This window comes from Sarcophilus harrisii, chromosome 4, assembly GCF_902635505.1.
Source record: "Sarcophilus harrisii chromosome 4, mSarHar1.11, whole genome shotgun sequence".
NCBI lineage: Eukaryota > Metazoa > Chordata > Mammalia > Dasyuromorphia > Dasyuridae > Sarcophilus > Sarcophilus harrisii.
The window spans coordinates 197,686,727-197,698,924 of NC_045429.1; the positions used below are offsets into that span (position 1 = coordinate 197,686,727).

At 31.5% G+C, this 12,198-nt stretch overlaps 1 protein-coding gene across 3 annotated transcripts in view; it reads left to right on the forward strand.

Annotated features, from left to right (window-relative positions):
- Nucleotides 1–11,179, forward strand: part of HACE1 (HECT domain and ankyrin repeat containing E3 ubiquitin protein ligase 1) — a 94,735-nt gene extending 83,556 nt beyond the window's left edge. For all 3 annotated transcript variants that reach the window (XM_031964480.1, XM_031964478.1, XM_031964479.1), the window contains 5 exons: nt 637–768; nt 4,839–4,937; nt 5,168–5,238; nt 9,240–9,353; nt 10,331–11,179. In XM_031964480.1, coding sequence (XP_031820340.1) covers nt 637–768; nt 4,839–4,937; nt 5,168–5,238; nt 9,240–9,353; nt 10,331–10,433 — 519 coding nt within the window. In that variant the 3' untranslated portion in view covers nt 10,434–11,179. The remainder of the gene's footprint in view (nt 1–636; nt 769–4,838; nt 4,938–5,167; nt 5,239–9,239; nt 9,354–10,330) is intronic.
- The last annotated feature ends 1,019 nt before the right edge of the window (nt 11,180–12,198 follow it).

The window sequence follows — 12,198 nt, forward strand, 5'->3', positions numbered from 1 at the left end:
CCAGTAAGCAACTTGGTATCACTTGCTGACTTAGGGTATGTGATATTTCTCTTGAAACAGAATAACAAGTGTTCTGTTCCTTCAAAAGAAGGAATAAATGAAGAGAGATTGGGGAAGTGTTTTTTGATATTTTTTTTTTTTGCCTAGGGAATATGCATTCCCTGTAGGATAAGGATCAATTGATAATTGCTGTGAACATTCAAACTTTAGTAATCTTGTGTAGTGTCTGTGTAGAAAATATAAAGTTGATAAGATATAGCTGCATATTTTATTAGCAGTTCTCATACAAATAGTATTCTTATTGATGCCAAAAATACATCTTGATAAGAAATTGAATCGTCCAAACATTATTTTTCAATATAAGTATCCATTTTATAATGAATTATTTGTTAAAAAGATTTCTTTGAACAATAGGCAGTTATCTTGGCTTAACAGAGATTTTTCATCATATCATTTACTTTGTAAATTATCTTCATATAATAGAATTTTAATCAATTCATGTGAATTTATACTAGTATGGACAGATTTTAATCTTTTGAACTGAGGAAATGCTTTATATTGTTAATGATTTATTTATTTTATTTTATTTTTTACCACATTAAGATTTTTTTTTCTTTATCCCATTTTTAATTACAGGCAGAATACGTCCAGCTTGTTACTGAGCTCCGAATGACAAGAGCCATTCAGCCTCAGATCAATGCTTTCTTACAGGGTTTCCACATGTTCATTCCACCTTCCCTTATACAACTTTTTGATGAATATGAATTGGTAAGTGGAAGTACCTAGTCTTTTATCAACATTGACAATTCTTAAAGTTCTGGTTAGAAATTAGATTTAGACTTTTGGAAATATACAGATATACATATGTATATATATACTGGATATACTGTGCTTGCATGGCAAAGGCCAAATCATCTTTTTAAGTACGAAATATGGGAATTTTGGCTACACAGTGACTTAAGATATACCTAGGAGTTTTAGTGAATTAAAAGTTAAATATTAGTCTATAGTATGGTATAACTGCTTAAAATGTAATGCAATCTCAGGTTGTGTTAAATAAAATGACATATCCAGGTTGAGGGAAGAGTTTGTAACTTTTTATTCTTCCTTGATCTGGAGTATTGTATTGAATTTTGGGTACCACATTTTAGTAAGAAAGTTGATAAGCCATAAAATGTATCCAGAGAACAGCTAAGGTGGTGAAAGATCTTAACCAAGATGATAGATGATCAGTTAAAGAAACACAGTTAATCTAGAAAAGCCTGATTCTGCTTGTTCTCATTTGGCAGAAGTAAGAGCAATTGATGGAAATTTCAGAGTGGCAAAATTTACCCTTGGTGGAAAGAAAATCTTCCTAACACTTAGAGCAATACAGAAATGGAATGGATTACTTTGGGAGGTAGTAGATCCCTCTTGCTAGAGGTGCTCAGAAAAATCTGACTGATCATTTGTCATAGAGCAGGGGTGTAGAACCTTTTTTCTGCCAGTGGTCATTTGGATATCTATTAACATCATTTGTGGGGCATATAAAATTATCAACTTAAGAACTCAAGCGGTGAAAGGTTGTTGTAACTAACTTTCAACTCATCATTACCTGTGGTTGCCTTAAATGATTTCACATCCCACAGGCCAGATATTCCCTATCGTTGATGTAGAGATACATTTGACTCTTTGGTTTCTGAAATTCCTTCTCATTATGTGATCCTACCTTATTCAGTTTTTTTTTTCCTTTTCATAAACTGTGACGTTAAATATCATTCCTAATTATTTGCTATAGCACCATTTTCCCAAATGTGCACTTTCCTCAAAGTACACTTTCTCTTGTCATATTATTAATGTAGATATTCCATTGTCTATACATAACTAAACCATTCTGTTGCATATCAGGCTTTTAGTTTTAAGAGACCTTAAGGGATCAATTTTTTTTAGAATGAATTAATTTTATAATATAATAGAGAGCAAAATATACTGCCTGTTGAAGAAAAAATATACTCTGTAATACTTGCACATGCCTTCTAGAGATTATTAATTTTAGATTATTTTAAATCCAAACTTTTTTTTTTAGTTTAGAAATGCCCAGATTGATAATTTACTCAAATCCCTCTAATTCAAGTGATTTTAAAGGCCAGATTTATATTATTGTTTACAAAATATATTTCATAGTTAAGAATAAAGGTGTTGAATTTAGGTAACAGTTCAGTGACAGTTTGCTTCATTAAACAAAAAGTCACTTAATTTTGTGTATCCTTAGAGACTCATTTTCCTAAAGCCATTTAATTTATCTTTGAACACTTTTTTCAAGAATTCTCCTTTTCAGTTGTTCTTTACTGTCCAGGACTGGGCTCCTTGTTTGAATGCCAAATATATGCTCACCAAAAAAGACTATTTTATGGAGAAGTCATGCAGGACAAGTGCTCATATGGTGGTCAGAAAAAGTGACATAAGAATACTTTTAAGGTCTTAAGAACTTTAGAATAGATTGTATGAAATGGGAGATACTGGCACAGGACTGCTCAGCATGGTGTGCTCTTATAGGGAAACACATACTCTGTAAGCAAAGCAGATTTGAATTAGCCCAGAAGAAATACAAGATGCCCAAAGTTAGAGAATCTACCCCAAATGTTCATATGAACTGTTTGTGCCTGACCTGTGGCAGAACATCCCAAGCTTGTGTTGGTTTGATCAGCTATAGTTGGACACACTGTTACTTGACTCTGACATAGGAATAACTTTTTGGTGTTCTTCAATAATGAAAGACAACTCACTCCCAAAATCCACTATAGTAATCTAATAGAACAGAAGTGGTAATCATCATGTTTTAATACTATATACATTGTGTGAATGTAGGTAATAACAAATTAAATTGGGAAATATTCAACCAAATAAATAAAAATATAATAAAACATAGATATTATTACGTTTTTGAAACCAAGTCAACATGGGGCCCAAAGAGATACTTATGTACATATTAGTTGTCTCTAGATTCTGTTTGAGCTTGACGCAGTTGAAATAGATTAGTCTCTAAGGTGGTTATTACCACAATCTCCTCAAGGACTGGAGAAAAATACTTCCACTCTTAGGTAGGTCATTTTAGGGAGTTCTTTGCCTTTTTCCCACCTAATTACTTCAAGAGAAGAGTCCTTTCTGGATTAATCAGAGAGGATAGCAAAATATTACTTTGGAATTTATCATCAAAGAAAGATAAGATTTCTTTTCTCTTTTCGGTTTAGCCCATAGGCTTCAGACTAAGATAATTATCAAGTGGTTTCTTATTATTTCTAAAAAGAGAAACAGGGTGGTCTGCTTCCACAGAATTTAAAGCTACTATAAATCTCATCTGGCATCATAACTACATGTCAGCAGCAGCCAAAAGAAAAGTTTCAGCACAGTTAAAATTGCCCTTGTACAAGTCTCTGGTGACAGCATCAAATACAGTAGCTTTCTTATCATACCAAAAAAAAAAAATCACCATAGCAGTATGAGTTCTTTTCTCTCAACCTCCTTATGTGTGAATCATTAAGCTATTGAAACAAATAAACTTGCTCAACAGTTAGCTAAATAAGTAGACAACGGGTTTTAATAAAAACTAAGATCTCATTCAGATAATAAAGTTTTTTTAAAATTTGAATCTATTAAGAGGAAAGAACTAAATTTTAAAGCTCTCTACTTCTTTTTAATGAAAGAGGAGAAACTTCTTTTTTTTCCTTCTGGAGTATATGAGAAGATTATGTGTTTGAAAAATAGGTATTAGCATTCTAAGGTAATCAAGTGCCCAAATATAGAACTCACTGAACTGAACTCTGACACTGTTTAGGTTGGAGAATCTGCCTCTTAATTCTCATTAAAAGTCAAACAAAAATGTCTTAAAATGATTGTTGAGGGGCAGCTAGGTGGTGTGGATAGATCACCAGCCCTGAAGATGGGAGGACCTGAGTTCAAATCTGACCTCAGACACTTAACACTTCCTAGCTGTGTGGCCCCCCCAAAAAAAAGAAAAGAAAAAAAGAAAAGAAACAGTTTAAGAGAAGTCAATATAAAATACATCCTGAGTGAAATTCTCAAATATCACAAGTTTTGTTTTTCTGTGATAGTCCACCACATTGCTGTATTGGGCACATGTAATTACACTGATAGACAAATTTTTCAGTATTCTTATAAGACCCAATTTAGAGTCTCTACTTCAGCTACTTAATGAATAAGTGACTTTTGTCATATTATTTTAATTTCTCTGTACCTTAATTTTCTTGTCTGCAAAATGACTTATATTTAAATGATCTTTGAAATCTCCCAGAGATCTAAATCTCTGATCTGAAATCTACAATCCTATGAATCTTGTTTCTTTAGAAGGTAGTAAATAAAAAAGAAATGCCACCAAGACTTCAGAGATGTTTTCTCTGTATTTATTATATACTTCCTTTCCTTTCAGATGTTTGGAGTCTGTTGACTTGACTAGAATTATTTAGGTTTTTCTGTCTCCTTCATTTTTAGAATAATTTCCTATTACAATGTTTTTTAAGTTTTTGTAGAGTAATCTAGAATGAAAATATGAAGGAGAAAATTATAATCTGTATGCTGTTATTCAAATTGTCATAAAAAGGCTGCCTCTTTATATTTTACTGAAATGAAAAAATGTATAGCAATCTGTTAAATATTTGATATGCATAAAAGATGTAGTCCTAATTTAAGAGTTGTATTGTTTGATTTTCTAAAAGCCATTAAAAAAAGAATTTCAACTTTATAATCAATAAATTTCTAAAAAAAATAAATTTATTATTTAAATGTAATCTTTTTCTTCTCCTGGAGATTAATCAGATTTTTTTTCCTTCTCCTCCTTCAAGGAGTTACTGCTTTCTGGTATGCCAGAAATTGATGTGAATGATTGGATAAAAAATACTGAATACACAAGTGGCTATGAAAGAGATGATCCAGTTGTTCAGGTAAAATCTCTTTAAGTGATTGGAATAAAATGGTATTTTACAATTTAATTCTATATGCTTTTCAGGCTTATTAGATCAACCCTATACAACTTAATCAGAGCAAAATATTTCTAAAATTCTTCTTATAGAAATATGTATTTGCACGAGGAACTTAGAACAATATAAAAATCCCTTTTCATTCATGTTTTCCATTACATGAAATATGAATGAAATATCTTTTCTTCCGTTAGTGGTTCTGGGAAGTTGTGGAAAGCATAACTCAGGAAGAACGAGTGCTTCTGTTGCAGTTTGTTACTGGCAGGTAAGAAATATTTTTATAATTATATATTAGATATTGGGAAAAAATGTTATTTATATTAGAGACTCAGGAAGGATTGGTTTGTGTGGAACATCAAGAGTTCCTCAAAGATTGAGCTCCAGGCCTGGAACAACAACAAAAAAATCCCAATAATAACAACAACTAAATTTAAATCTGGTGTCAAACACTTAGTAGCTATGTTACCCTGAGTTAGTCACTTGCTTGTCTTAATTTCCTTATCTGTAAAATGGGGGTAATAATAACATCTACTTCTCAGATTGTTGTGAGGATCAAAGGAGATGATATTTATCAAGCACTTAGCACAGTACCTGGCATATTCCTTGCCCTCTTTTAATTTGCTTATGGTGTGATCCTTTCTGTCTAGATTTGTATCCATTTTGACCTTCTCTTGGTATAAGTTATGTGATGTCAATGTGTGCCTAGTTTGTACTATACAGTTTTCCCAGCAATTTTTGTCAGACAGCGAGTTCTTATTCCAGAAACTGGAGTCTTTGGATTTATCTAACAGAAGATTATCGTAGTCATTTACTATTGTCTAGTGTGTACCTAAATTATTTCACTGATCCACCATTCTATTTCTTAGCCACTCTCGAATAATTTTGATGATTACCACTGTATAAGAATAGTTTTAGATCTGTTACATATAGGCCACCTTCCTTTGCATTTTATTTCATTAATTCCCTTGAATATGCTTAATCTTTTGTTCTTCCAGATGAATTTTGTTACTATTTTTTCTAACTCTATAATTTTTTGGTAATTTGATTGATTTGGCACTGAATAAGTAAATTAATTTAGATAGAATTGTCATTTTTATTGTAAAGGCTTAGCCTACTCATGAACAAATTGATATTTTCCTCGCTTATTAGATCTGATGTTATTTGTGTGAATAGTGTTTTGTAATTCATATAGTTCCTGGGTTTGTCTTGGCAGGTAGACTCCTAAGTATTTTATATTGTCTGCAGTTATTTTAAAGGAATTTTTCTGATACTTATGTAAGTTTATTTTGTATTCTGCAGCTTTGCTTAAAGTTATTAATTATTTGAATTAGTTTTTTAGTTTATTCTCTAGGATTCTTTATATTATCTGCAAATAGTGATAGTTTTGTTTTCTTAGTGCCTATTCTAATTACTCCAATTTTTTTTTTCTTCTCTTATTGCTAAAACTAACATTTCTAGTACAATATTGATTAATAGTGATAATGGACCTACTTGTTTCACCTCAATCTTATTGGGAAGGCTTCTAGCTTATCCTCATTACATGATGATTTTAGATAGATACTCCTTATAATTTTAAGGAAAACTTCATTTATTCCTCTGTTCTCTATTGTCTTAAAGAGGAATATTTTGTCAAAAGCTTTTTCTGCATATATTGGGATAATCATATGACTTATGTAATTATGCATTCTTGGTATAAATCTCACCTGGTCATTGTGTATTATCCTGATGATAAATTGCTGTAATCTGTTTGCTAATATTAAAAAAAAGTTTTCATCAGTATTCATTAGGGAAATTCATCTATAATATTCTTTCTTGGTTTTGGCCATTCCTGGTTTAGCTGTCAGCAACATATTTATGTCATAAATTTGGTAGGATTCTTCTTTGCCTAGTTTTCCATATAGTTTACATATATTGAAATTAATTACTCTTTAAATATTTAATAAAATTCACTTATATATCCAACTGGCTCTGGAGATTTTTTTCTTAGAGAGTTCTTTGATGGCTTGTTGAATTTCTTTTTCTAAAATGGGATTAAGCATTTTATTTCTTCTGGTAATCTGGGCTACTTATATTTTTATAAATATTCATTCATTTCACTTAAATTATTAATTTATTGTCATAAAGCTGGGCAAAACCTCCTAATTATTGCTTTAATTTCTAATTCATTAGTGATGAATTCACCTCTTTCATTTTTGATTGTCATAATTTTTTATATCAAATTAATCAAAGGCTTGTCCACATTATTAGTTCTTTCATAAAACCAGTTCTGAGTTTTATTGGTTAGTTTTTGTTTTCTTACTTTCAATTTTATTAATCTCTCCTTTAATTTTCAAAATTTCTAATTTCTTATCTAGTGGGGGATTTTTAATTTGTTCCTTTTCCAGCTTTTTTAGTTCCACATCCAAATTATGCATCTATTCTTTCTCTGTTTTATTCTAGGCATTTAGAGATATAAAATTCCCCCAAGTTTTGCTTTGACTGCATTCCATAAATTTAGTTATATCATCTCATTATTGTCATTCTCATTGATGAAATTATTGATTGTTTCTATGATTTGTTGTTTGTCCCACTTATTCTTTAGGATTAGATTATTTAGTTTTCAAATAATTTTTAATTTATCTTTTTATAGTAATTTATTACATGATTGCATCATGATCTAAAAAAAGATACATTTAATATTTTTGCCTTTTCACATTTGATTGTGAGGTTTTTATGCCTTAATACAGTTAGTTTTGTGTAGGTATGATGTACTGCTGCGAAAAAAGGCATATTCCTTTCTAATTTCATTCAGTTTTCTCCAAAGGTTTATCATATCTAACTTTTCTAAAATTCTAATTTACCTCCTTAACAAGTCTTTCTTGTTTATTTTGTGGTTGGATTTATGTAGCTCTGAGAAGGGGGAGGTTAAGGCCCCCCCCCAAGTATAGTTTTACTATTCGTTTACTGTAATTTACTTAACTTTTAAGAATTTGAATACTGTACAATTTGGTACATATATATTTAGTATAGATAGTACTTACTGGCTATAGTATCTTTTAGGAAAAAGTATTTTCTGTCCTTAGCTCTTTTAATTAGATTGACTTTTGCTTTTGCTTTGTCTGCAAGATACCCTACCTTGTTATTTCAGCTGAAGCATAAAATATTTTGCTCTAGCCTTTTACCTTTACTCTGTGAGTACCTCTGTTTTCTTATAAACAACATATTGTAGGATTTTAGTTTTTGGTCTACTCTTATCTGCTTCTGTTTTTTGGGAAAGTTCATTCTATTCACCTTCACAGTAGTCATTACTATTTGTATATTTCCCCTGTTTATACTTTTCTCTCTTCCTAGCCTTCCTCACTGCTTATCTGGTATCATAGTACCTTTCTGTGATCAGGGCTCTTTTCTTTCTTTTGCTTATTTTTAAAGTTGAACTCCACTTGTGGGACACAGAGGGTACTGTTCTAACCTTCTCACACTGGGGGCTGCTCGGGGCCTGAGGTCCTGGTGGCTTACTCCTTGTGCTGGATGACCTGGCCTGCTTGTACTTTTTGTGTCCTGGGTTCCAGAGCTGGGAGTAAGCCTTTTGTGTTGGTGCTTGCAGGCCTGCTGCATCACCCACCAGTGAGCCAAGACCACAGTATATTGGTTGCTGATCTGTGCTTAGGGTTCCAAGAGCCTCCTGCTGCCTTGTCTGGACACTTGTCAGCACTGTGCTGCACTCCCCTTTTATCCAAGTGAGACAGACATTTTCTTGAATTTCTTTTAAGTTCTCTTATAAGGGCTGGGAAATTTTTTTGTCTTTGTCTCTGTCTTTTTTGTGGGTTCTGTTACTCCAGAATGATTTTAGAGGCTTGATTTAATGTTGTTTCTTAGGGAAATTGGGGGAGGGGGGAAGCTCATGCGGCTTCCTGGTTTCCACTACCTTAACTCTGTCTCCTCTTCATGATTCAAAAAGGGAATGCCACTGAACAGGTAGGCCCTGTCGATTAAGACAGCTTCAGGTTTTGGTGTCCTTATATGGAGCATACTCAAAAGAATTTAGGACCTTATTGATTTGAATGTTGTTTCTATTGATGTGAATCCCACTCTGTCCAGACCTATGTACCAGTTGATTCTTATACATCATCCTATAAGTTTTGCCTCAAGGCTTCTGGTCCACTCAACATGGTAGTGATCTTTATTTTTTCTGAAGGAAAAAAAAAGATTAATAATGGAAAATATTGTTTAATATAGATTTTAAAAGTTTCTCCTAAAATTACTGGTTGATAACATCCTGTGTTTTAGTTCCAGGGTCCCACATGGTGGCTTTGCTAATATAATGGGTGGAAGTGGATTGCAAAATTTTACAATAGCTGCTGTACCCTACACTCCAAATCTGCTGCCAACATCAAGTACATGGTATGTTAAGTAGCCTCAGAGAGCTTTGCAAACTTAAAGAATTATATAAATATAAATTACTCTTGTTAATTAAATGTATTCATCTTTCATTGTGAGGCCCCTTGACCTGATATAGTCATCCTTGGAGATTTGGAAATTTGTGTTCAGGATTCATGCTTCACCCAGTGCTAAGTGACCCCGGGCAAGTTGCCAAACCTCCCAATACCTTGGGCAGTTTTTCAAGATTGTTTCAAAATAGATGCAGTTCTGAAATAATAAAGGGATTTCCTCCCCCCTTCCTCCCCAATACTGGTAAAATTAATGATTTGGTTCCAAAAGAGGGCCAACTTTCAGTATGCAATTTTTAAAAATTAAACTCTTTTTGAATACCAAAGGTGGGATTTGTGTTAATACATTGAAAAGAAAACATGGTCACTTAATTGTATACTTTATTCAAACTCTTTGAAAGAAGTTGTGGGCAATAGAGAGAACAGAGCACCAGCCTTCCAAGTGTCCAAATCAAGCGCTAGTCAATTAAGTTTCAGAGAAGGTGCTGGTAAAGGGAGTTTTATTAGTGAATTCATGGGTTCAGTTTTGATCCTAAACATACGTGCATCTCAATATATATTTATGGGAGTAGTCTTGGGATGAACTACTCCCTGATATGTAATAGAATAGAATACATATATTTATTCACCAAGGGTCATTGTGGGAGTTAATTTGTTTAGATTCTTCAAGCTAAATTGTTCTGTTGCTTTTTATTTTAAACCAGAAAGAACTTATTCTCCTACAATCTTTGTGAATGCTAAGGGATACTGCAATGCAGTAGAAAAGCTGTTTTCTTCATAAATACATCTTCAGGGTTTTCCAATTTGAATGCAAATTTGAAAGGACAGTTTTATGTTAATTATCTAGTACTGTTTTCAGTGCCAAAAAAAAAAAATCTGAAATTTCATATTTAATAGAGGTGTGGGTTTTTTTTTTTTTTTCTTTTTAAGCATCAACATGCTCAAGTTACCTGAATACCCAAGTAAGGAAATCCTTAAGGACAGGCTGCTTGTGGCATTACACTGTGGAAGCTATGGTTATACGATGGCATAATGAAGTCTAGAAAACTCATCTGACTACTGAGGCATGATGCAGAGTGGCAGAAGTCATTTAGGAAATCATCAACAGAAAAGCAGCCTAAATTCAGCCTAGGGGCAGGATGGATATTTAAAATTCCTAAAGGATCCTTTTTTTCCTCCTTTCTTTCATTGTATATTTGTTGATGTTTGTGATACAATTACAGAAGATTTTAAATAGCGATAGATTTCATTTGTAAATATATATTTACATGTATATACATATACATGTATATAGTTGCGTATTTGTATACTACATACTTGTATATGTATATACATGTATATAGTTTTGTATTTGAAATGGCTCCTTTCCTTGTTCATGTTGCCTTAATCTGCACCAAATGTGTTGAATCTAAGACCTGTTGTTTGTTGTACATTCTACTTCTGCCATTTAACTGTTAGGCTTCAGAGAATGGTTTGTTTGTTTTTGTTTATTTTTCCCTTTTTGCTCTCCATTTGAATCATAAACAGACTCTCCCAGTCTTATATATTTTGTTGCATGCAAAGTGCTGTTTATTTTTTTGAGAAAAAATATATATAAAATGGGTTGAATTTGATTGTCTATAAAGCCACAAATACGTATTTTCTCACATTGTATCTATATTGCAATGATGTTTTTTAAGCTTTTTAATATTTTAATATATAAAGTTAAGACCAATGTCATTGATAAATAGGTGATGAAATGGTATCAGATTTACATATTAAAGTTTACACTATATTGGACTAATGATTTGTGTCTTAATTGATAAATTTCTCACTTGTGTTTTTCATTTATATGCTTTCAATTATATTCATATATGTTCTCAAGTCTCTTATACGTGGATTTAGCTTTCAGTTGTATTTGAGGTAAAATTTAAATGTAATATTTTATCATAATTCTTTAATCAGTCAGTTTTGTTTTTATTTGCAAGTTCTGAAGACATGCCTATAGAATGAATTACCTTAGTACATATAAGTTAAAATGTGCTTTTCTTTTTTGCATAAAAGTATCTTTTTTAGAATAGCATGCTCTGTATATTTATTTTGCCCCTTAAACTGTGAAATTAAAATATAAGATTTTATGTTTTTAAATATCTTAATCTCTTTGATTTTAAGGAAAAAATTAAAGAGGATTGTGACAGAATTTGTCTTTTTTGTAGGGTTTAATTAAGGAAATGTTCTGGTGTTATTTAGATCTTTTATTTCTGGATGTTAGTAATAATATTTTAGAGTACTTTAAAATATAAGATAAATGATTTATATGCAGATTTTGTTACCTATGAAGAATTGAAATATTTGTTGATGCCTGCGTTTGTGATATTCTTTAAATATTACTGGAAAAAAAGATTAAATACTACGATAAAAATAAGTTAGAAACCTTCCTAAATCTTTAAAGTCATTTGGAACCTCATTTTTTTCTTGTGGATTTTTTGAGAACACATTAAATTGAGAAGAATGTTAAGTGTTTTCAGTACCTTAGATATTGAGAATTCCTTTTAAAATATTTGCAATATGAAAAATTTAAAAAACTAGATTGTACTTGCTTTATATGAAATAGTGTAATTATTCTAGATTTTCACATTTAGTGATTTTATTTCAGAAGAATTTATTGTCTTTCCTGCATTTCCTAAATGCCTTTTTATTTAAAAAAACAAAAAAAGATCAACATTACTTACATTTTAAAAATACAAAAATATTTATTATTTTAATGAGTTAATTTTGAAAAATGTAGGTTTAAAAAAACAAAAACAATGAAACTAAGC